General features: G+C 36.0%; 1 protein-coding gene across 4 annotated transcripts in view; it reads left to right on the forward strand.

The window, feature by feature from the left end:
* The window catches only part of Rb1 (RB transcriptional corepressor 1), a 161,197-nt gene that overhangs the window by 120,002 nt on the left and 15,160 nt on the right, over nucleotides 1-26,035 (forward strand). For 3 of the 4 annotated variants that reach the window (XM_071611499.1, XM_071611498.1, XM_071611500.1), the window contains 4 exons: nucleotides 7,184-7,302; nucleotides 10,880-10,927; nucleotides 17,378-17,523; nucleotides 19,364-19,509. In XM_071611499.1, the coding sequence (XP_071467600.1) occupies nucleotides 7,184-7,302; nucleotides 10,880-10,927; nucleotides 17,378-17,523; nucleotides 19,364-19,509 (459 nt within the window). The remainder of the gene's footprint in view (nucleotides 1-7,183; nucleotides 7,303-10,879; nucleotides 10,928-17,377; nucleotides 17,524-19,363; nucleotides 19,510-26,035) is intronic. The other variant, XM_027928767.2, reaches the window with a different exon arrangement.

Genomic DNA, 26,035 nt, shown 5'->3' on the forward strand with positions numbered 1-26,035 from the left:
TGAACAAATACATTGTCCTTTTTGTAATGGCAGTTATAGATATAAATAAGAATCAACCATGCTACCAAATATTTATTTATGTATTTATTTGTTCATTTATTTGTTTATTTTTCATTACAATCCTTATTACACATATAGAGCACTGTTTTTCATATCTCTGCACATACAGTATGTTCTCGCCAATTTATGCCATTATACATGTACTCTTTTTTTTGCATTACAATTCTTAATACACATATATACCACTATTTTTCATATCTCTATTTGTATATAAGGTATGTTGGCCCCAAATTCAAATCTTCATACATGTATTTTGTATAAGGATGACCATCACATTCCACCATCCTTGTTAATCCCCTTTACCCTCCCTTTCCCTCCCACCCCTCTTCCCTATCTAGAATTAATCTAATCTTCCCATGATCTCCCTCCCTACCCCCCTTATATCAGAGAAAACATTCGGCATTTGTTTTTTTGGGATTGGCTAACTTCACTTAGCATTATCTTCTCCAACATCATCCATTTACCTGCAAATGCCATGATTTTGTTCTTTTTTAGTGCTGCGTAATATTCCATTGTGTATAAATGCCACATTTTTTTTTTATCCATTCATCTACTGAGGGACATCTAGGTTGGCTCCACAGTTTAGCTATTGTGAATTATGCTGCTATAAACATTGATGTGGCTGTGTCTCTGTAGTATGCTGTTTTTAAGTCCTTTAGGTATAGTCTGAGAAGAGGAATAGCTGGGTCAAATGATGGTTCCATTCCCAGCTTTCCAAGGAATCTCCATACTGCTTTCCAAATTGGCTCATTTATGTATTTTTTGGTGCTAGGGATTGAACCTAGGGCCTTGCACATGTTAGGCAAGAGATCCCAGTAAGCTACATGCCTACCTCTCAAATATGTATATGACATTCTATGGCAAGTACTGTACCAAATGATTAACATGTATTAACTCACATAATTCTCATAATACTATAATTTAAGTTACTATTATCATTAGTATCTCGATAGTTAAGAAAAGTGAATCTTAATGAGATTAAGCAACTTGCCTGAGGTCAAGTAGTCAATAAGCAGCCAGGGTTTGAATCCTTTCAAAATGGCTATAGTCTGTGTTCCTGTCCATTTCACTATATTAATTTCCATTTTCATGACATACTTATTATCATAAATCTATATTCACATATCTCTATGATTATTTGTGTTGGAGGGATGAACTAATAAAAAGTGATACTTGCATGAAACAAGACTAATGGTAAAAAAAAAAAAAAAATCCTACCTTATCCTCAGAGGAAGACTACTTCAGTGTAATCCTGTTGTACTACTCTAAAATGTGAACCAGGTTTTATATATTTAAAAAGCAAGTTTAATGCCTACTTAGTAGCATATTTAAGTCCTATTACATCTTTGTGAGATCTCAGGATCTTCTAAACTATCTCTTTGAGAGGAAAATGGGAGTGGGCCATTCATGCTGAATATTTACACCCATACTACTTCAGTTAAATAAAGACATTCAGTTCATCGATGTCTAGAAAATTTGAAACACTGAATATAAAAATACAATTATGGGGGACTGGGGTTGTGGTTCAGTGGTAGAGTGCTTACCTAGAATGCATGAGGCCCTGGGTTCCATCCTCAGCACCCCATATAAATAAATAAATAAATAAAAGATCCATTGACAACTAAAATATATTTTAAAAAATACATCTATGAGGCTGGCATTGTAGCTCAGTGGTAGAGCACTTGTCTAGCATGTGTGAGGCACTGGTGTTTCAGCACAGCATATGAATAAATAAAATAAAGGTCCATCAAAAACTAAAAAAAAATATTTTTTTTTGTTTTTAAACTACTTATTTTTTAATTTTTTTTATTAGTTGTTCTTGACATATCATATTTCATACATTTGATTCAAGTGGGTTATGAACTCCCATTTTTCCCCCATATACAGATTGCAGAATCACATCAGTTACACATCCACGTTTTTACATACTAGTGTCTGTTATATTCTGCTCTTTCCTATCCTCTACTATCCCCCCTCCCCTCCCCTCCCATCTTCTCTTTCTACCCCATCTACTGTACTTCATTTCTCTCCCTTGTTTTTTTTCCCCCTCTCCCTTCAGCTCCTCTTATATGTAATTGTATAACGATGCGGGTCTCCTTCCATTTCCATGCAGTTTCCCTTCTCTCTCCGTTTCCCTCCCACCTCTCGTCCCTGTTTAATGTTAATCTTCTTCTCATGCTCTTCCTCCCTGCTCTGTTCTTAGTTGCTCTCCTTATATCAAAGATGACATTTGGCATTTGTTTTTTAGGGATTGGCTAGCTTCACTTAGCATAATCTGCTCCAGTGCCATCCATTTCCCTGCAAATTCCATGATTTTGTCATTTTTTAGTGCAGAGTAATACTCCATTGTATATAAATGCCACATTTTTTTTTTATCCATTCATCTATTGAAGGGCATCTAGGTTGGTTCCACCGTCTAGCTATTGTGAATTGTGCTTCTATGAACATCGATGTAGCAGTATCCCTGTAGTACGCTCTTTTAAGGTCTTCAGGGAATAGTCCGAGAAGGGGAATAGCTGGGTCAAATGGTGGTTCCATTCCCAGCTTTCCCAGGAATCTCCGTACTGCTTTCCAATTTGGCCGCACCAATTTGCAGTCTCACCAGCAATGTACAAGAGTACCCTTTTCCCCACATCCTCGCCAGCACTTGTTGTTGTTTGACTTCATAATGGCTGCCAATCTTACTGGAGTGAGATGGTATCTTAGGGTGGTTTTGATTTGCATTTCTCTGACTGCTAGAGATGGTGAGCATTTTTTCATGTACTTGTTGATTGATTGATTTCTGTAGTGGCTGCTATAACAAATGGTAGCATATGTTTTATTAATCCACTGGAACTGAAAAAGTGTTGAAAACCATCAAACTTTGCACTGATACATATAATAATAACTGTATGATTGTCACATCTCTTTATTCAAAATTTATCAAGTATCTATTTGCTATCTAGAGAGGAAAAAGTAAATTATTATTATTACTATTATTATTATTATTAGCAGTTCTGGGTTTTGAACCCAGGGACCCTGTACTCCTATGCTACTCCCAGCCCTTTTTATTTTTTATTTTCAACAGTGTCCATTAAGTTGCCCAGGCTAGTCTCATTTGTTGATCCTCCTGCCTTATCCTCATGAATTTCTGGAATTACAGATGTACACCGCACCTGACTATAAAATTTTAATAGATGTTTTTCCCCTGAAAGTTAAGAGTCAGGAGCACATCTTTAACACATTTATATATATATATATATATATATATATATATATATATATATATATATATATATATATATATTTCGGACTGAAATAAAATAAACATCACATCTCTGAAAGGAGAGAAAAGAATTGAATGCCCAAGTGGCTACAGTGAAGGCACATCAGGTGTTATGTCATTTAATCATACAAAGTGGGTACTGTTATTCCTGTTTTTCAGATTATGAAACTGAGGTTCAGAGAGAAACTTCACTAGTAAGCTTTGCAGAAAAATGTTTTTACTATTACTGACCTTAAAAAAAAAAGAAAAAGAGTTCTTTGTGCTTTTTGTGGTTTTGAGTTGAGAGTAAGTAGATGAGTAAGAAAAATGATGTTTAAAATGTCTTGCTTAGACATCCAATTTCCTATTACTGTTAAATAATTTAGCCTTACTTTTTCTTTTTAAATTTCTTCTCCCTTTAAATGTGTCTCTCAAGGTGCTTTTTATTTGTTTTGTTTTGGCACTTTCATACTGGAGACTTTCCTAAGACATTTAACTGCTACATATATAAAAAAGTAAATCACTAAAAATTAGCTAGAAGCTCTGAGTACCAGGATGGGGTTGGGGGATTTAATTGTGTGATGACTTGCTAATACAATTCCTTAAAAAAAACAAAAAACTTACATTTGATGTCTTTAGGACTTTTAGATTCATCATATTACTCACTCTGACTCTTCTGGTTTCATGCTTGGGGGATATGATCATGGCTGCAAATATTCTACAATCGGGAGACAGGAAGCAGTAGAGAACATACAATATTCATTAAATATTCATTAAATAAACAATCCTTAATCCTGTCATTTTTAGTATGTTATCTCCTCCCTAGATTCAGTCCCCCAATCCAGAGAATGATGTTTTGCACCCTCCAAATAATAAACATTTTGGGCTTCTTTTGTTTGTTTCTATCAGTAAAGAGAGGTGAAAAGAATGAGAGTATCTGAAAGTCTAACTTGTTCTTCAGTGGATTTCTATCCAGTTCTTCCGTTATTGTTCCCCTTCTTGACCCACTGCTTAAAGTATCTGGTATCACTACTTCCAAACCCTTTGGGGGTTCATTTGGTTTGTATAGTGGCTTTAAGTAAAAAACTGTTGGGTCCATCCAACTTTTTCTCATGTACCAAGTAGATTACTATTTGTTCATCTGCTTTCCAGTTTCAGATTTTTGTATCTCATTTTTCTTCTTCCATTCTTGTTGTTCATTAGATTTATATCTTTTAAAATAAGTTCCTTTATTGCCATTTTAGTGGAGATTTAGAAGAGAGAGTTACTGTATGCATTTAGTTTGCAGTCTTTAACTGGCATTATCTTTTAAAGATTCAGTTTAACTTAATTTATTGTGGTTTTAGTCATATAGAAATTTTCAATTTGTATGTTTTCAGATCTGTTCATATTTATCATTGTAATTTATGGATTTTCATCAACTCCACAAAGTCCTTCATAAACAAGAAACTTGAATGATCTTCTCCTATATTTACTTCTAACACTTTTTCAGTTTTGTTTTTTAATGAAAGAAAGTGATTTTGTGTGTATTTTGTAAAAATATAATGATTTAACTTTTTTTTTTCAAATTGTTAGTGGATTTTTCCAACACATTATTGATTAGACTATTCTTTATATTGAATAAAACTACTTGTTATATAGTATTTTATATTTTTACTTCCATTTTTGACTTAAGTCTTTTTAGAAATCTTTCTTAATTAAGTACTAAAAGCTCCTCTATTATGGAATCTACTCTATGTACTTGCAATCATATACCTCTAGGAAATTACAGTTTTTGAATCAGTATTTTTAATGATTTTACAGCCAGTCTTATTTTTTGTAAATAATATTTTAAAAATTACACTTTGAATTTTTTTGATTATATAGAAATGTAATATTTCTTCTATTGATTATGAAATCATGACAGCAACATTGCTAATATTTCTTATTCTCTATAAATTCATCTTGGTTTTCTATACTAACAAATATCTATGGGCAATGGTATTTTGTTGTTTCTTTCTTTGCAGTCTTTTGATCTTGTATTTCTTTTCGTTGCCTAATTTAACTGGTTGAGACCCCCAAATTCAATGCTAAGTAGGAATGAGACATGGGTTTCTTTTAATTGACTTTTTTAAAGGGGAACGCTTTTAATGTTTCACCACCGCACATAACATTTGCTGTGGGGTTTTTGTTTGTAGATGTCATTTATCAAATTAGAAAATTCTCTTCTGTCCCAGTTTACTACCTTTTTTTTTCTTTTCTTTTTTAAATATTACAAAATATTAAATATTTTGAATGAGAATATTTTTGTATTGATTTTTTTGTCCTATTATGGGGATTGAACCCAGGAGCACTATATACTGTGCTATATCCTTATACTTTTTTAAATTTTTGTTTTGAGACAGGGTATGGTTATAAATTGCCTGGGCTGGCCTGGAACTTGCACTTCTCCCGCCTCAGCCTCCCAAGTAACTAGGATTATAGACATATGCCATCATGTCCCAGCCTCTACATTTACTTCGATAATATATTTTACCTTAGTGAGGTGCATTGCATTGTAGATTTTCTAATGTTGAACCAGTCTTGCAACATGGATAAAGTCAACTTGGTAATAATGAATTTTCTTTTAAACACTGCTGATTTGAGTTGTTAATACTTCTTGATTGGAATTTTTATATCTCTATTCATGAATGAAAGTGGGGTATAATTTACTTCTTGTAATGTCTTTGATGGGTTTTAGTGTCAATGTTATGCTAACATCATAAAAGAAGATAAGGAATATCTCTACTTCATTCTAAAAGATTTTGAGTAAAAATGATATTATCAGTCCTCTGAGTGGTAGAATTCTAGGTAAAACCCAAAGGACTTGGCTTTTTCATTGTGGGGGAATTTTAATAACTGATTCAGTAGTTGTAGGACTTACTTCTTTTCTGTTGAGTTTTGATCAGTTTATGTTTTGTAGGATTTTTCCACATACTTTAAGTTTGATGTAAATTTATTTATAACAGTCCCATTATCTATCTAATCTTTGCGTGTGATAGTGTCCCACTTGTCATTTCTAATCCTATTTATCTGTACTGTTACTCTTTTTCTTGATTATTCTGATTGGAAGTTCGTTTAATTTTATTAATTATTTCAAAGAAAAGATTGATAGTTATGTTGATCAGTGTTATTTTATCTTTGTTTTCTGTTTTATTAAATTCTGCGTTTATCTTTATTATTTCCTTCTTTGAGTCTTTGATGAAAAGTTTTCCCTAACTTCTAATGCAGTTTTAACAGCCCTAATCTGAAATGCTTCAAAATTAAAAAATGCTTTTGGTGCTGGGGATCAGACCTAGGGACTTGCATATGCTAAGAGGTCTCTTCCACTGAACTATACCCCATCCCAAAATTCAAAAATATTTGAATGCCAACATAATGGCACTTCATATGATAGGTCACAGACAAAATATAACTAAACATATTGTATAAGATTAACTTCAGGCTATGTTTTTTTTTTTAAAAAAGGTGTATATGAAGCCTAAACGCTTTTTGAGTTTTGAGTTTAGTCTCATCCCCAAGTAGTTCATTATACATACTCAAATATTCTAAAATCCTAAAAAAATTGAAATCTGTAACACTTTTAGTCTCAAGCATTTCAATAAGGGATACTCAACTTGTACTAGCATTTGAAGTTATACATTTTCCTACTCCTTTTTTATATGTGTGTAGTACAAAATTGGTAATTGAGAATTTCAAGGGTGGAGAAAATGATCCTATTCTAACTTCTAAATTGCCAATGTTAGTTGTGCCTAAAATTCCTAGTGCTTCACATGTCAAACAATATGATTTCGATACATACCTGAGAAAATCAGACTTAACTAATAATGTTTTAATGTCATCTTGTTTCACCCTTATTAGGACTCACCTTTATTTGATCTTATTAAACAATCCAAGGACCGAGAGGGACCAGCTGATCACCTTGAATCTGCTTGTTCTCTCAACCTTCCTTTCCAGAATAATCACACTGCAGCAGATATGTAAGTAGAACACATTATGTCATCCTTTGAAATTGCAGATATGTCTTGAGCATAAGGGCACTATATAGAAGTTGTATGGAATAGAATTTTGCATAAGATATTGTTACTGCTTTTAATAATTAGGAATGTAATATATATGACCTAAATAAGGTCATATGAAGGAACAAATGCTACTGAATCATGTAGGATTGGTGTAATGAGAGCAGTTTTCATTGCACAGATGGCAATTTAGACAGGCTTTAAGGATTGAATAGGATTTCAGCACAAAATTAGGGAAGTGAGAGGAGACAGAATAGTGTTCTAAGAGCCAGAAATGACATGAACTGAAAAAAGCCAGAGTAGCAGGAAACATTTTTCAGAGAACATAGATCAGTCCCTTTGGATGAAGCATGGGGTAAATCTAGTGAGTAGTATGAGATATGGACTGAAACAGTTGATTAGAGCAAGATGATGGTATGAGCAAAAAGCAAAAGCCAACATGTATTGAGAAGGCTTAGTGTGTGTTGGGCTGTTACCTAAGTACTTCATGTTCATGTTTTTCATTTAATTTTCATACCTGTCTGCCACAGTCTGGCTGGGCACAAATGCCGCAGTCTGGCTGGGCACACAATCACGAGCCACCACACAGCTTGTAGATTCAAACAGCAACTCTTTATTCCCGAACTCACACCAGCCGTCTACAATCACGTTCTGGGGAAATCCACGTTCTCTGCCCAAATCCACGTTCTCTGCCCAAATCCACGTTCTCTGCCCAAATCCACGTTCTCTGTCCAAATCCACACCCACTGGGCTTCTGTCTCCCAAAATATACTGTCTGAATCCCGTGAGAACTCAAGGGGAACTCAGGCAGCAGGATACGCCCTATTCCCAGCAGGAATAATCTTAAACCTTAAACCTGGAACCTAAACTGGGAACGCCCTAAACACGATTATCTTAAAACCGGGAACACCCTAATCTGCCTTGGTCCTTGAGCAAGGTCACCTACATTCAATGTCACTGCAACATGTCAGCAACATGGGGTACGCTGGCAAGGAAATTGTCATACCTACTTGGCTAATGGCTCCCAGCATCTCCCCCCTTCTGATTAATTAAACAACAAGCAATGTGGCTTAAGGACCGTGCCTGGTAGGTTGTCCAATTCAACATATGGTTCTTACCCGTCATTGGAAAACTGACCTTTAGGCGTCAGCCTCCTGTCTTAGGTTGATACCACTGCAATTGAATCATACCCGTCACTGACTACCGGTCCAGCATAAGCCATTGGCCCCCAAATTTTAGACCATCATTAGCAGAAGGGAGGAGGATACAGAAATGCCACGACACCAAGCCAATTGACGGCTCCTTGGGAAAAATTGCATCACTGGTGACACCATCAGCAAAGATATGTCAGCACTACCACAATTAACATGGGGTGTGCTGGCAAGGAAATAAAAATTGCATCACTAGTGACACCATCAGCAAAGATATGCCAGCATTACCACAATTCGCTGCACCAAACGATAGTTACATAGTCCAGGCAAGTTCTGCAAGCAGTTCAAAGCGGAGGAATCTATCAATATGTCCATTTCCTCCCAAAATCCGTCTCCTCCCAAAGTAAGTTGACTCCTTGATTGAGCATTACTTGTTGAGTTATATTCATTGATGCATCAGTTTATACAGCTTACTGTGATAGCTATCATAGAAGCTGTCTTCACCGGCACTGGGATGGAGATGGGAATTCTGGCAATGATGCTAAAAAGACATTATCCTGAAAAGAATTATTAAATATAATGAAAAGGAAAGGTGAAAGTAAACAAACAGATCTGTTAACCTACTTTAAAAACGATCCTTAACAGCTGTTTACCTAATTTAAATTAGTAAACAAACAGATCTGTTAACCTCCTTTAAAAACAATCTTTAACAGCTGTTTACCTAATTTAAATTAAACCATTTAAATCACGTGAATAAAAAAAAAATAATAATTCGGATCCATTTTTTCATGAGCGCTCCTCATATAAGAAATATGGACATACGCACATACAGACATACAACACAAAACACAAGAGTGTACACAAACGTACAACACATAAGAAAATAGTAAAGGCCTTGTAGCTTTACCTGGGTGAAATCTCCATTGCAATGTTTAAAAACTCCACAGTCAAAAAATAAAACTGATCAGAAAAACATTAACCTAGGTTTGTATGAGCTCAAAAAATAAAAATAGAACCTTATGATGTGGAAAAATGCAATAATAAAATAGCTATTGAAAAAAGCATCCTGGTTAATCACTGTCGCAAGATGTAAGAATGGCCAAGCTGGAGTTCTGGATATCAGCTGTTATGGATTTGAGTCAAATCATCTTCTTTTCGATCTGTAGAAACTGTTTTAGTTAATCTCTCTGGAATCCAAATGGGCTGCTGTTCTCCCTGTGGAAAAACACAAACAGACCCCCGACTCCAGACAATCACTGGGTCAGGACCTTTCCATTGTCCTGTTAGAATATCTTTCCAAAGTACTTTAGGCTTATGTACATTTTTTGGATACATATGCCTTTCCGCAGCACTAAGTCCTGATGAATCCAAATTTAAAAAGTTTAGAGTAAAAAGCGTTATTTTAAGTTTATCTTTGGGGGATATATACCCCCTTCCAATTCCCTCTTTTTGCTTTAATAAGTATGTTTTAATAGTTTGATGAGCTCTTTCAACTATGCCTTGTCCCTGTGGATTGTATGGGATTCCTGTTATATGAGTAATACCAAATGATGAGCAAAATTGTTTAAAAGAGGTAGAGGTATAGCCAGGACCATTATCGGTTTTTAACTGTTTAGGAACGCCCACAGTGGCAAAATTTTGTAAGCAATGAGCTATAACATCTTTAGTTTTTTCTCCGGCATGAAGGGAGCCCATCAAAAATCTGGAAGAAGTATCGACTATAATGTGTAAATATTTTAATTTTCCAAATTCTGGCAAGTGTGTGACGTCCATCTGCCAAATATGGTTAGGTATCAGTCCTCTAGGATTGACTCCAAGATTAACTTGTGGTAAAAATGTCACACAATTTTGACATTGTTTTATTATATGTCTGGCTTGTTCCTTAGTTATTTTAAAACGCTTTTGTAAAGTATTAGCATTAACATGAAACCTTTTATGAAAATTTGTAGCTTCTTCAAATGTAGAGAAAATATGTATGTCATGTGTAGTTTTATCTGCTAAATCATTGCCTAAACTAAGGGCTCCAGGCAATCCTGTATGTGCCCTAATATGTCCTATAAAGAATGGATCTTTTCTGTCCCAGATTAGACTTTGTATAGTGGAAAACAAAGAGAAAACAGTAGAAGAAGGGGAAATCCTACCAGCATCTTCAAGAGATACTATAGCATTAACTACATACTGACTATCAGAAAATAAATTAAATACAGAATCTTTAAACATCACAAAAGCTTGTAAAACTGCATTAAGCTCTACCTTTTGAGCTGATTGTTTGGGTACTAAAAATGTAAAAGTTTGATCTGGGGTAACTACTGCTGCTGTACCATTATTAGACCCATCAGTGAATATATTTGGAGCATTCATGATAGGTGTTTTTCTTGTCATTTTAGGAAAAACTACAGGATGCTTAGACCAAAAAGACAACAAAGGATTAGATGGTAAATGATTATCAAATGAAACATTAGATTTACACATGATTATTGCCCAAGTATTTAACTCATTAGCTAACTCATCAATTTAATTCATAGTATATGGAGTAATAATTTTATTGGGAGAAATTCCAAACACTCCCTTCGCTGCTTTTATTCCTTTGAGTATTAATTGTCCTATAGCCTCAGGATACCTAGTAAGAATAGTGTTAGGAGAATAAGATAAATGTATCCACAATAATGGACCTTCTTGCCAAAATACTCCTGTAGGAATATTTTTTGTTGGTAGTACAATAAATAATAAAGGCAAACTTATATCAATTCTATCCAAATGTATATTTTCCATATATGTTTCAATAATTTTTAATGCCTTTCTTGCTTTAGGAGTTAACATGCGGGGTGAATTTGGATCTGATGGACCTTTTAGAATATCAAATAAAGGTCCCAATTCTCCTGTTGGTATACCTAGATAAGGCCTTATCCAATTTATGTCTCCCAATAACTTTTGAAAGTCGTTAAGTGATTTGAGTTGATCTACTCGTATTTGAATTTTTGGTGGACGGACCATGGTTGAGGATAATAGAACTCCTAAATAATTAATTGGAAAATTTAATTGTACTTTATCTATTGCTATCTCTAGATTATAATTTTTTAATAAGTTTGTAAGTGTGGCATAACATTCCAGCAATATGTTTTTATCTTTATGTGCCAATAATACATCATCCATATAGTGAAATATTTGTAGTTCAGGATTTGGATTTCTAAGTGGCTGGATTGCTTTGTTAACATATATTTGGCACATAGTTGGACTGTTAGCCATCCCTTGAGGGAGTACTTTCCATTCATATCTCTGATCAGGACCTTCATGATTTAATGCAGGGATAGTAAATGCAAAACGTGGACTATCCTCGGGATGAACTGGAATTGAAAAAAAACAATCTTTAATATCTATAGCTAAAACATGCCAGGTTTTTGGCAAAGCAGACAATTGAGGAATCCCTGATTGAGCAGGTCCCATAATAACCATCTCATTATTAATGGCTCTTAAATCTTGCAATAATCTCCATTTACCAGATTTCTTTTTGATGACAAAAATGGGAGTATTATGGGGAGATATGGAAGGTTGTATATGTCCTTCCGCTAATTGTTGTTTGACCAGATCATGGGCTACTTGTGTCTTTTCTTTAGTCAGGGGCCACTGAGGAACCCACACTGGTCTTTCTGATTACCAAATAATTTTGATTGTCTCAGTGGCCCTTTCTGAAAATCCAACCCATGTCTGTCTGTTCCTTGATCTATTTGTACTGGTGCTGCTATACCTTGCCCTTGTTTTCCTAATCTTTTTTCTTTCCTAAAGCCTTGTCTAGCCCTAGTAGTGGGCGCATTAGGATTGATGTTATTTGTTAACGTCAAACCTAATTGATCTAGGACATCTCGTCCCCATAAATTTATAGGAAGATGATCCAATACATATGGCTGTATAGTTCCTTCACATCCTTCAGGATCCTTCCAATCTAATATCATAGAACTTCTATGGGGATTAGTCGCCACTCCTAGGCCTCGAAGCGTTTGAGTGGCTTGTTGTAATGGCCAATGTTTTGGCCATTCTTGACGAGATATGATGCTAAGGTCAGCTCCTGTGTCCAGTAGCCCATTAAACTCATGACCTTGAATATTTAGTTTTAGCATTGGGCGAGAATCTAAATTTAAAGACAACATAGCCCAATCTACACCTGTGGAGCCTAATCCCCTGGAACCTCTTTCTACACTATGACTAGGAAATTTATTATGTAGGCTGGGTATTATTAACAACTGTGCTATTCTATCTCCAGGTGAAATTACTGATATACCTCTTGGAGAACTAGCTATAATTTTTATTTCACCTACATAATCGGGATCAATTACCCCAGGACTTATCATAAGTCCTTTTAATGTAGATGAACTACATCCCAATAATAAGCCTACTGTTCCTTGGGGAAGAGGTCCTTTTACTCCTGTGGGAATGATTTGAACTCCCATCTCTGGAGTTAATACTGCTCTGGCAGAGGCGCAGATGTCCAACCCTGCGCTCCCTCAGGTTTGTCTGATGAGGGATTTAATGGACAATGTGTCCTGGGCACTAGCCTGATGGTGTTGCTGGGTTCCTCCACTGCCCCGTAGATTTGTGGTTGTGGGCCCCAGAGCATTGGGCCCCCCTGTCCGTTTTTTGGCAATGGAGCCTGATGCCTTTCTCCACGATATCTTGGATAAATACCTGGTCTTTGTCCATTTTTTGATAAGGGAGTACCTTCTATGGTGGTTTGAGAACGGCATTCATTAGCCCAATGTCTCCCTCTACGGCATCATGGGCAAATACCCGGTATTCTATTCCTTTGATACCTACTTTTGTTAAACCCTCCTCCTATGGGGCAATTCCTTTTAAAATGTCCTGTTTGTTCACAATCATAGCATGTTTTTGGCCTGGCATCTAAAGCCTGTTGTACTGCAGCTGCCAAGACTTGCCCTTGTTCATTAATATCTCTACATAATTTAATATATGTGTTTAAATCTTCATGTCTCCATGGTCTAATAACCTCTCTGCAGCAACGATTTGCTTGGTCATAAGCCAGTTGTTTTATTAATGGCATTGCTTGTTCTGTATCCCCAAAAATTTTGGCAGCCATTTGAATTAGCCTATCTACAAAGTCAGCATAAGGTTCATTAGCTCTCTGTATTACCTTAGATAGCTGACCTTGTAAATCTCCATGTCCTTGTAAAGTCTTCCATGCCCTAACTGTGTCTGCAGCAATTTGTGCATATATAGCAGGATCATATTCAATTTGTTGCCGTTGACCCTCATAAGGTCCTTTTCCTAACAACATATCTAGATTTCTTTGAGGGTAACCGGCTGCTGCATTTCGCCTAGCTGTCTCCGTGCAAAATTCCTCATTGGCAACCTTCCATAACAAATATTGTCCTCCATTTAGTACAGATTTACACATGCTAGCCCAATCTGCTGGCGTCATGTCCAAGTTAGTAATGGACTCAACCATGCTTACCGTGAAGGGAGCTTGGGGACCATAGGTTGTTACAGCCTCCTTTAACTGCTTCACTGTTTTAAAATCTAATGCACGGTGAATTCGCTGCCCTCCTGCCTGTTCAAGTACAGGGCATGCTAATCTTTGAGGTCCTGTCTCAGGATCCCATTTATCAACTACGGGGTTTGAGGGCCACTCAGCTGTCTCCATCGGTGGGGCTGTTGGTTGAATTACGCCCTCTTGTGATAAAACGGAGTTAGTAACAGCCTCCTGTTGTGGCCTTTTTCCTAACAACCCCTTTTCCTTTAAATTTTCTTCCTCTGTCTGACTAGCTCGAGAGACCTTCTCTTTTGCTTGATCTAAAATGTCTTTCTCCATGGTCTGAACCTCTAACAATTTACTTAACATCTTTTCGGTTTGTTTTTTACTAATTTCTAATCTACTATAAAGATAACGCAACCCAATAAGATAACACAAAACAAAGCCGAAACTGAATGAAACAAAAACGGAATAAAAAATCATTGTATCAATTTTCTCTTCCTCAGGGCCGACAAACTTCAAACCTTTAGTCAACCATTTTTTCCAGTTTGCCTGAGAAATTACTAGGGATAGGCAGCTTGAAACAAAAACAAGATAAATCAAAACAATAACACATTGTTTTTTGAATTGGTCACCCATTCTTTCGCTCTTCCTCAGGGGCAAGCAATTTCACTTACCTCCAAGCTTTAGACGTTCCCCGTACGAGCCGCCAAATGCCACAGTCTGGCTGGGCACAAATGCCGCAGTCTGGCTGGGCACACAATCACGAGCCACCACACAGCTTGTAGATTCAAACAGCAACTCTTTATTCCCGAACTCACACCAGCCGTCTACAATCACGTTCTGGGGAAATCCACGTTCTCTGCCCAAATCCACGTTCTCTGCCCAAATCCACGTTCTCTGCCCAAATCCACACCCACTGGGCTTCTGTCTCCCAAAATATACTGTCTGAATCCCGTGAGAACTCAAGGGGAACTCAGGCAGCAGGATACGCCCTATTCCCAGCAGGAATAATCTTAAACCTTAAACCTGGAACCTAAACTGGGAACGCCCTAAACACGATTATCTTAAAACCGGGAACACCCTAATCTGCCTTGGTCCTTGAGCAAGGTCACCTACATTCAATGTCACTGCAACATGTCAGCAACATGGGGTACGCTGGCAAGGAAATTGTCATACCTACTTGGCTAATGGCTCCCAGCACCTGTCTTATAAGGTAGTAGATACGCTGTCTGCCTCATTTATCTATAAAATAGGAGAAATAAAGTAACTTGCCTAAGGTCAACAGGAATCTAACCCAACCAGTTTGACCCCAAAACCCATGCTCTTAATTTCTCTAGCTACACTGCCTTTCATAGAAATGTGCTTAATGTTATGGACCTGTTCTGTGTATTAATCAACATTACAGTGTTATGCAATTGGTATAGAAACCACTTTCCATAGGTGTCATTTTCATTCTAACTTGTATCCAAACTGTTCCTAACATATAGAGACTCTCCATTCATGTATATATTTGTTTGCTAGGCAAGTTTTATATAAATAAATCAAGCTTTATTTTTTCTTTAATTAAATAAATAGTTATGTTAAATGCCAGGAAGTATTGTAGGCACTGAGAAGACAAAAGTAAAATGGTCTTTCTCCTTCATAGAGCTTTATGTTCTGGAGGAAGGAAGCAGTGAATAAGTAAACTAACATGTAAGTCGATTTTAGAGTATAATAAGTGGTATAAATGAAATGAATAAAGTGATATGAAGGAGAAACTAGAGGGCAATGGAATATTTAGAGTTATATTATAGAATATATTAAAAGAGTTAGACATACTATAACGAACAGAATAGTTTTCCTTTCTCTAATGAAGTGATATTTTGACCTGAGACCTGAGGGACAAGTGGATGCTGGGCAGGCAGAAATCTTCATGTTGTAGGGCAGACGGAACTTGACTGGCATGAGGACTAGCATGGTATCCAGAATGCATGGGGTATAGAGAGTATGAGAATGGTACACAGTGAGGTTGGAGTGGCAGACCAGGTCTAGATTTTGTAGGTTCCCACAGGCCAGAGTAAGCAGTTTGGATTTTATAAGAGTGGTGGGAAACCATTTAGCAGGAATGCAACTTGTTTTATTTGTATTTTTAAAGGACCGCTGTCTGGTTGCTATTTGAAGTACCAGGTGGGTTTGGGGGAGAAAAAGGGTCAGGACAGGAAAGAAAGTGGAAAGACCATTTGGAAGACTATTTCAGTAGTTCAAATGAGGGATATGGGTGACTTAGTCTAAGATATAGCATTAAAGGTAGAAATGAGAAAGATATGAGGTGCATTTAGAGATATACTTAATAAGTTTTACAGAGTTTTATATGAGATTTGAGGAACTTAGGAAACAGTGAAATTAAAATAATTACTTCTGGGTTTTTTACTTTAAGACATTAATAAAATGTGTGGCCATTTTTTGAGATGAGAAAAAACGGAGAAGAAGAAATCCAGAGTTCTACTTTGACCTTATTAAGTTTAAGATTCAAGTAATGATACCCATTATTAGGTAATTGGATATTTGTATCAGGACTCAAAGGAGACTAACTTTGCCTAAGTTAGTCTATAATTTTCAGTTAAAAAACTGAAAGGAAGACCAAAGAGAATAAGAGACCAGGCCCTGGTACTTATAAAATTGTGCTGGTGAGTCTCTTCCTATTGCACTAATTAACATACTGCATGTAGTGGAAATACTCATATTAGGGTACAAATTCTACTTCCTCTTCAGAGTTATTTCTCTGCTATTAAAACAAAATAAAATCATAGACATGGATTATTCTATTAAATAGAGGATAATATAAAACAAAAGAATTGCTATAAATTGAGAGAGAATATTTGCTGATATCCCTGCCTTGATTTATTCCTGGCATATTTAGTAAACAGGTATAAATCTGTCTTGATCATGTTATTTGAAGTACTAAGTCATAGAATTCTGTGCTACGTAATTTCAGAGAGTGTGTGTGTATAACTTAAGTCAACGTGTATATGAATCATAGTTATCAGTAAAAAAATTTAGCAGGAGAATCAGAGACACATGACAACACTGGTATTAGTAACTTGTTTTTTAAGCTGAAGTTATTTTATGGTCTAAATCTCACTATTACTGTTAAAATTGTGCATATACAGCTATTGTTTTCCCAATAAGTAATTTCCAGGGAAAGCCACTTATTAAAAGTGTTAGACATACTATAACAAACATAGTTTTCCTATTAAGCTATTGTTCCCAACTTGTATTTAAATAGCCTGCTTGGGGAAACTGACAGAAAACCACAGATTAAATACATAAGATGTGTCTAGGTATATGTGTGTAACATGTATGTATGTGTATGACTCTTAGGAAATTTCAAATGAGGACTTTTTCTTTTGAATACATCTAGGTATCTTTCACCTGTAAGATCCCCAAAGAAAAAAGGTTCAACTACACGTGTAAATTCTACTGCAAATGCAGACACACAAGCAAACTCAGCCTTCCAGACTCAGAAGCCATTGAAATCTACCTCCCTTTCACTCTTTTACAAAAAAGGTTAGTAGAAGATTACTTTCAAGAGCATGGGCTCTATAACCAGGCTGACTAGGTTCAAATCTTGTCTCTTCAACTTACTTGGTTGGACCCTGAGCAAGTCACTTAATATCTTTATGCCGTAGTTTCCTCATCTATAAAATGGAAAGAAAGTATTAAAAAATTTACCTTATAATAAGAATAAAAATTACCTTGTAGGGTTTTCAGGATAATTAAATAAATTATTACATATAAAATGCTTCTAACAGGGCCTTCCACATAGCACTCAGAAAAGTTTTGATGTTAGGAATGCTGCATTACTATTGTTATACCTTCAAATTAATGTTTAGAAATATTTGCCCAAATATTACTTTTACTATTCAGGCATATTTAGTGTTGAGATTATTTTGTGTGTTACTGACAGTGCAAGCACATTCCCTGGATATTTTTAGGACATTTAACAAGTCTAGTAACCAGTTTGTATTATATTCTCTGATTGAATGTATATATGGTGGGGTGGGGAATTTATTTTGCATATCTGTACATGTATATAAACATATAAGTCCATACCATCTTAGAGCCCTCTTAAGGAGACTAAAAGACCTGATTCCTCTGTGATAAGAATTTTTACTGACTTTATTCAAATTAAAAATATATTGAGGGCTGGGGATGTGGCTCAAGCGGTAGCGCGCTTGCCTGGCATGTGTGCGGCCCGGGTTTGATCCTCAGCACCACATACAAACAAAGATGTTGTGTCGGCCAAAAACTAAAAAATAAATATTAAAAAATTCTCTAAAAAAAAAAAATTGAGACTTACACAAACATTGTAAGACTTGGGCCCTAGATTAGGGCAGTGGTTTTCAAAGGGTAGGCCCCAATCAGCAGAATCCATGTCTCCTGGAAAGTTATAGAAATGATAATTTGGGGATCTACCTGTATCTACTCAATCAGAAATTCTAGGATAGGGCCCTAGAACACTCTAGGCAAGTTGAATATATGCTCAAGTTTTAAAACACCCAGGACAAATGGTTAACTTTAAAAAGTTACCTGGGGCTGGGGTTATGGCTCAGTGGTAGAACACTTGCCTAGCCTGTGTGAGGCACTGGGTTCCATCTTCAGCACCACATAAAAATAAATAAAATAAAAATATTGTGTCCATCTACAACTAAAAGAAATTTTTTTTAAAAAAAATTTTTGTTTACCTATGCAATTCTTTAAAGACCCATCTTAAACCAAGACTCTTTGTATTTAAAACAGGTAGACAAAAATTCAGTTTTGTCAACTCCTTTTCTCTAAACCTGTATTTCCAATAATATTTTAATAGACTCTGAATAAACTTCGTATGACAGTTGTGCTCTACTTCAATAATATACACATCTACCATTTTTCAAGAGTTTGTTGGTATTTCATAATGAAACGTGGTTTGATTTTTTCTTTTAGGATTAGAAAAATTAGTAAACACTGACAATGTCATTATTTTTAAAAATAATTATCCCTCTTGACTATTGATAGTAGGAATTTCCAACATTTGTGATGAGTGATTACCAACAGAATGGAAGCAAACCCTATGTGGTTTGTCTAATTTCACAATATCTTATGGGCTATCCTCCTCTACCTTCTACCTCTGCCTTAGTTTTATAATATAATAATTGTTCATCAAGTATTGTGCCTTCCTAGTATTGTGCCTTCTATTGTGCTATTAATAGGAATTATTTATTCATAAAGAAAATAGTGGTAGAGGTGAGGTTACTGTTAAGTTGCTATTTAAAAAGAATAATGATATAGAAAATTAATGATTTTTTAAAAGTCTACTTGTGATTGAAAATGAACAGTAAATATGGTTCATTTCCCCTTACTTTTGCAGTGTACCGGCTAGCATATCTCCGACTAAATACCCTATGTGCACGCCTTCTGTCTGATCACCCAGAACTAGAACACATCATCTGGACCCTTTTCCAGCATACATTGCAAAATGAGTATGAACTCATGAGAGATAGGCATTTGGATCAAGTAAGAAAATTGAACACTTTGCCTTTTCTTCTCTCTACTTATTTAACTGTGTACTGATTTCTTTAAAATAAATAAATAAATAAACAAGATAGGATTGAAATAAGAAGATTGATTAACTTAGTAAATTTTATATATTCGCTTGCTGGCGCCATTTATATTTTTGTTATAATCCTTACAAATTAGAGTTTTAGAGTTCAAGAGTATATGTCTATAACTACTTATTTAGTGATACATTCTTATCTTTTGAAAAATAACTGAAGAACCTGTTTATTGTCAGCTTTTTGTGTTTTAGTAAGCTAGATTCATTTTAGTGTAGAAAAAGCATGAAACTTAAAATTGTTTGATCTAAAGCAGTGCCTATTTAATGAATGAAGTTTATAAACATAATTATTTCTTATGTCCTCCTTTTTCATATCTCTTTCTCTCTCCCCACTTTCTCTCTCTCACCCAGAGGTGCTTAACCACAAGCCACATCACCAGCCCCTTTTTATATTTTTTTAATGACAGGGTCTTGCTGAGTTGTTTAAGACCTCACTAAGTTGCTGAGGCTGGCTTTGAACTTTGAATTCTCCTGCGTCACCCTCCCAAGTCACTGAGATTTCAGGTGTGCGCCACCACACCCACCTTCCATCTCTTAAAATTGGTTAAAGAATAATATTTTGGAGGGGGGTAATAGCTTATCAGTATAATTTATGTATACAAATCACCCATTAGAAGTGCACAATTCAGTGGTTTTAGTCTGTTTTGAGTTGTTTCATTTTAGAGCACTTTTTTTGACCATATAATTGTATTTATATGAAATGTATAGAATAAGCAAATATAGAGACAGAAGGTGGATTAGAGCTTGTCAAAGACTGGGGGGATGGAAACCAGGGGTGAGTTAGTGAACTTTTTTCATTGCTGTGACCAAAAGACAGAACAAGAACAACACAGAGGAGGAAAAGTTTATTTTGGCCCATGGTTTCAGAGGTTCTCAGTTCATAGTTGGCTGACTCTGTAGCTCTGTGCCCAAAGGGAGACAGAACATTATAACAAAAGGATGTGATGGAGGAAAGGAGCTCAGGACATAGCAACCAAGAAGAGAACTCTACTCATCAGGGATAAAATATAACCCTAAAGGCACACCCCCATTGTTCTACTTCTTCCAGGCACACCTACCTGCCTACTTTGCTGCCCAGTTAATCCACATTTGTGGATTTATCCACTGATTAGATTAAAACTCTCATAACCTGACAGTTTTCCCAGCGAAAATTCTTTTATTGTCTCACACATGAGTTTTTGGAGGATACTTTATGTCTAAACCATAACATTCTGCCAAGGCCAAACCTCATGCCCATCTCACATTCAAAATGTATTTGGTCCATTTCCAAGAGTCCCCATAGTCTTAACAGTTCCAGAATTACCTACCAAAAGTCCAAGTCTAATATCTGATCTGAAACTCAAGGCAAACTCAGCTGTAAGAGTAAAGATCAAGGGGCTGGGGTTGTGGCTCAGAGGTAGAGCGCTCGCCTGGCATGTGTGGGGCACTGGGTTCCATCCTCAGCACCACATAAAGTAAAGTGAAGACGTTGTATTCATCTATATCTAAAAAAATGAATATTAAAAAAAGAGTAAAGATCAAAAGCAAGTTACATATATCCTTTACAATAATGGCACAGAGTAAACATTTCCATTCCAAAAGGGAGAAATAGGGCATAGAAAGAAGTGGTGGGACCAAAGCAAAACTAAAATCCATCTAGGCAAACAAGTCCTGTACCTCCCATGTCCAACTTTGGGGGCACATGGTATCATAAAGTTCTCTCCAAAAGGCATGTGTTGCTCTGTTACCCCTATGGCCTTGTTGGTTGCAGCCCACATAGCCTCTCTTCTTGGCTTATTTCTTCTTGTTTCCTCCAGCTTTCCTCAGCTTGATGCACATTGCTGGCATCTTTAATCTCAGGGGTCTCCGCTGCAGCTTCAGCTTCCTTCTCACATCTTCACACATCATCCTCTCAAAGGTAGTCTGCAGGGATTCTGACCCTGCTAGACTTTGGCTTCCTAGAACCTTCCTTTGAAATCTCTGTGGAAGCCTCTATGAACCCCTAACTCTAGCATCCTGCTTTTCTGCAAAATCAACACTACATGGTTGACACCAATAGCCAAGGTCTGCCACCAGTAGCCAAGCTTTGTGAGAGCTTGCAGAGCTGCAGTCTCTGAGTGCCTGGGTGGCTGAGCACAGTGAAACAACTTCCTAGGCCACATGTTCAAGCAGGGTGCTCACTTTTCCTCAAAGGAAATTTTACTTTTACATCCTTGAGCCTGAGATGGGTCTTACCATTTTTGAGATGCTCTAGCCATCTTTCATATTGTTTCTGAATAAAATACTTAACATTTCTTTAGTGGTTCTTTAACAACCATACCTTCCTTAGCTCCAGTTTTATTCAGACTTTTCTGGCCAAATTGAAAGTTTTTCAAATCTTTCTACTTTTTTCCTCCTGATTATCACAGTAAACTTGGATAAATAACACCAGCAATATTCATGCTGTGCTGTCTTGAAATTTCCTTCACCAGATTAATTAATACATCATTTTTAAATTCAGCCTCACAGAAAGTCTCAGGACATGGGCAAAATGTAGACAACTTTTTTGCCAGACAAAGCATGAATGGCCTCTAGTCCAATTTCCAATAGACTCCTCCTCCTTTTAGGCTTAATGAGTCCAAACTTTATTGTCCACAGTCCTATTGGCATTCTGGTCTTCTGCGCTCCCACCAGAATCACCCATTAAGCTCCACTTACAACATTATAAAGCTTTTCCAACTTGCATCTCTAAACTTTCCAAAATTCCTATAAACCAGATCCAAAGGCTTCTGAATCACATGGTCAGGTTAATCACAGCAGTAACCCTACTTCTCTATACCAATTTCTGTTTTAGTCAGTTTTTTCATTGTTGTGACCGAAAGACCCAACAAAAACAATGTAGAGGGAGAAAAGAGTATTTTGGCTTACAATTTCAGAGGTTCTTAGCCTGTGGTCAGCTGACTCCATAGCTCTGGGCCCAAGGTGAAACAGAACATCATGGAAGAACAGTATGGTAGAGGGAAGCAGCTCAGGATATGGCAACCAGGAAGAAGAGATTTTAGAGCATTTTCATCACACCAAAAAGAAACCCCCTTATCTTGCAGGAATAAACCACCCCCCAACCCCCACTTCCTCATCCCTAAGCAACATTAACCTAGTTTCTGTCTCCAGATTTGTTCTGGATATTTCTGTATAAATGGAATAATATGTGATTTTTTTGTGTTTGAATTCTTTTATTAGTATGTTTTCAAGGTTCATTTGTGTTATAATTTGTATTGGTCTTCATTCCTTTTTATTGCCAAATAATGTTCTGTTTTATGAATCTGAACCACATTTTTATCATTCATTAATTGATGGACATGGTTTTTGACTATTATAACTAGTATTATTATGAATATTCATGTACAAATTCTCATATAGACATATACTTTCAGTTCTCTTGAGTATGTATCTAAGAGTGAAATTGCTGGATCATATTATAACTCTGTTTAACCTTTTGAGGAATGGCTAGGTTGTTTTCCAAAGTGGCTGTGCCATTTTACATTCTACCAGTCATGTATGAGTTTCAGGTTTCTCTCTATCTTTACTAACTTACCTTTTTTATTATAGCCATGGCAGTGGGTTTGATGTGGTACCTCATTGTGGTCTTGATTTGCATTTCTATGATAGCTAATGACGTTTAGCATCTTTTCATGTGTTGATTGGTCATTTGTATATCTTCTTTAGAGAAATGTCTATTTACAGCCTTTATGTGTTTTAAAATTAGATTATTTATTTTGTTCTTAATGACTTACAAGAATTCTTTATATATTCTACACCCAAGTCCATTATGAGATATATGATTTGCAAATATTTTCACTCATTCTGAGTTGTGTTTCACTTTCTCTCATTTTATGAGTTGGTGTCCTTTGAAACACAGAAGTTTTTATTTTGATCAAGTTCAATTGATCTATTTTTCTCTTTCATTACTAGGTCTTTGGTATTATATCTAAGAAACTGTTGCCAAATCTGAGGTTATTATGACTTATTTATCCCTATTTTCCTCTAAGAGTTTAAACATTTTTAGCTCTTACGCTTAGGTTTTTTGAACTAATTTTTGTAGTAGGTATATTAGTTATCTTTCTGTCACTGTGAATAAAGTACCTGAAAAAAACAACTTTAAAGAGGAAAAGATTTATTTGGCTCATGGTTGCAGAGGTTTCAGATAATGGATGGTGAATTCTATTGCTTTGAAAGGCCTGAGTGAGGCAAGACATTGTAGCAGAAAGGCACCGAGAAGGAAAGCTTCTTAGCTCATGTTAGCCAGGAAGGAGAGAGGGAAAGAAGAAGGAGGAGAAGAAGGAGCTGGGAACAACAAATAACTGTTCCAGGGCATGCCCCCAGTGACCTTCTTCCTCCAACCATGCCACACTATCTACAGTTTCCAACACCTCCATTCAGCTGTCAATGGATTAATCCATTGGTGAGGTCAGAGCTCTCATGATCTAATCACTTCCCGCACCTCTGAGCATTGCAGCATTGGTAGCCAAACCTTCAACATATGAGTTTTGGGGGACATTCCAGAGCCGAACCATAACAAGTAGTATGAGATCCAACTTCATTTTTTTGTTGTTGTTATAGAATACTAGTTATTCCAGCATTCTTTCATCTCTCTTCCTTTCCTTTTCCTTACCCCCTTCCTTCCTTCTTCTAGAAATTGAACACAGGACCTCATATATGCTAGACAGGTGCTCTGCTAAGCTATTCTCCCGGTTCTATCCTTAACCACACCAGTTCTTGAAAAGTTCTTTCTTTCCCCCATTGACAGCATCTAAAAATCAATGGGTTACAACTGTTCAAGTGTTTTCTGGACATTAAATTCTATTCTGTTGATTTATAGAGCTATTCTTAAGCCAGGACTATACTTTTTTTTTTTTTTAGTACTGGGGATTGAACCCAGGGGCACTTTATGACTGAACTACAACCCCAGTTTGTTTTTTTGTTTGTTGAGACAGGATCTCACTAAGTTGCTAAGGCTGGCTTTGAATGTGATCCTCCTGCTCAGCCTCTCATAGTCTCTGGGATTAAAGATCTGTGCCACAATGCCTGGTTTACACTGCCTTGACTAAATTAGCTTTGTAGTAATGTTTTGAAATAAGGAAGTATGGGGAACATACATATATTTTTTTTTTCAAAATTGATTTGACTATTCTGAAGCTTGTATTTGCATATAAATTTTAGGATTGGCTTGTCAGTTTCTGTAAAGAAGGTTTTGAAAGAAATTGCATTAAATTTAAAGTCAATTTGGGGAGCATTGTCATTTTAACAGCATGTTTTCCAGTCCACGTACATGTGATGTATTTCCATTCATTTGGACCTTTTTATGTTTTATAACATGTTTTGTAATTTTCAGAGTATTTATTAAATTTATTCCCAAGTATTTTATTATTTTTAATACTATTATAAATGAAATTATTTTCTTAATTTCATTTTTGGATCATTCATTGCAAGTATATAGAAATATAATTGATTTTGGTATATTTCTTTTTGTATCCTTCAACTTTGCTAAGTTTCTTTATTAGTTCTAATAATTTTCAAGTAGATTCCTTAAGACTTTTTATATATTAGATCATGTCATCTGTGCATAGAGATAGTCTTACATCTTTCTTTTCAATCTGAATGCCTTTCATTTTCTTATTGAATTTCCCTGGCTAGAACCTAAAGGATAATGTTGAATGGAAATGGCTTAAGAGGGGATATCCTTGTCTTGTTCTTGATATTAGATGAAGACATTAACTATGTTGTTGCTAGGTATGGTGGTATATACCTGTAATCCCAGTTACTTGGGAGGCTGAGACAAGAGAATGACAAATTCCAGGCCAGCTTCAGCAACTTAGTAAGACCCTGCCTCAGAATTAAAAAATAGGTAGATGGAGTGGGTCAAGCTCATGTAGAACAGCCTTGGGTTCAATCCCCAGTGCTTTGGGGGAAGTGATTGGCTCATGAGTGCTCTGACTTCACAAGTGGATTAATCCATTGATAACAGAATGTACTATAGGGATGTATTGGAAACTGTAGGCAGTGGAGCATGGTTGGAGAAAGGTCGTGGGGATGTGCCCTGGAAGGGTGTGTGTCTCTGTGTGTTTTTAATATGCCTTTTGATGGATTGAGAAAGTTTCCTTCTTATCTTAGTTTCTTGAATACTCTTATCATGAAAAGGTTTTGGATTTTATCAAGTGCTTTCTTTATATCTATTGGATGTGAGATTTTTTCCTTTATTATACTGACATGGTATATTACATTAATTTGTTATCAAATGTTAAACCCAATTGCATTTCTGGAATAAATCCCACTTGGTCACAGTATATAATCCTTTTGATATGATTCTGGATTCAGTTTGTCTAGGCTATAATTTTGCTGAGAACTTTTACATGTATAATCAGAAAATGCATTTATAGTTTTCATATATCTTTATCTAGTTTTGGTATC

Source organism: Marmota flaviventris, chromosome 4 (assembly GCF_047511675.1).
Source record: "Marmota flaviventris isolate mMarFla1 chromosome 4, mMarFla1.hap1, whole genome shotgun sequence".
NCBI lineage: Eukaryota > Metazoa > Chordata > Mammalia > Rodentia > Sciuridae > Marmota > Marmota flaviventris.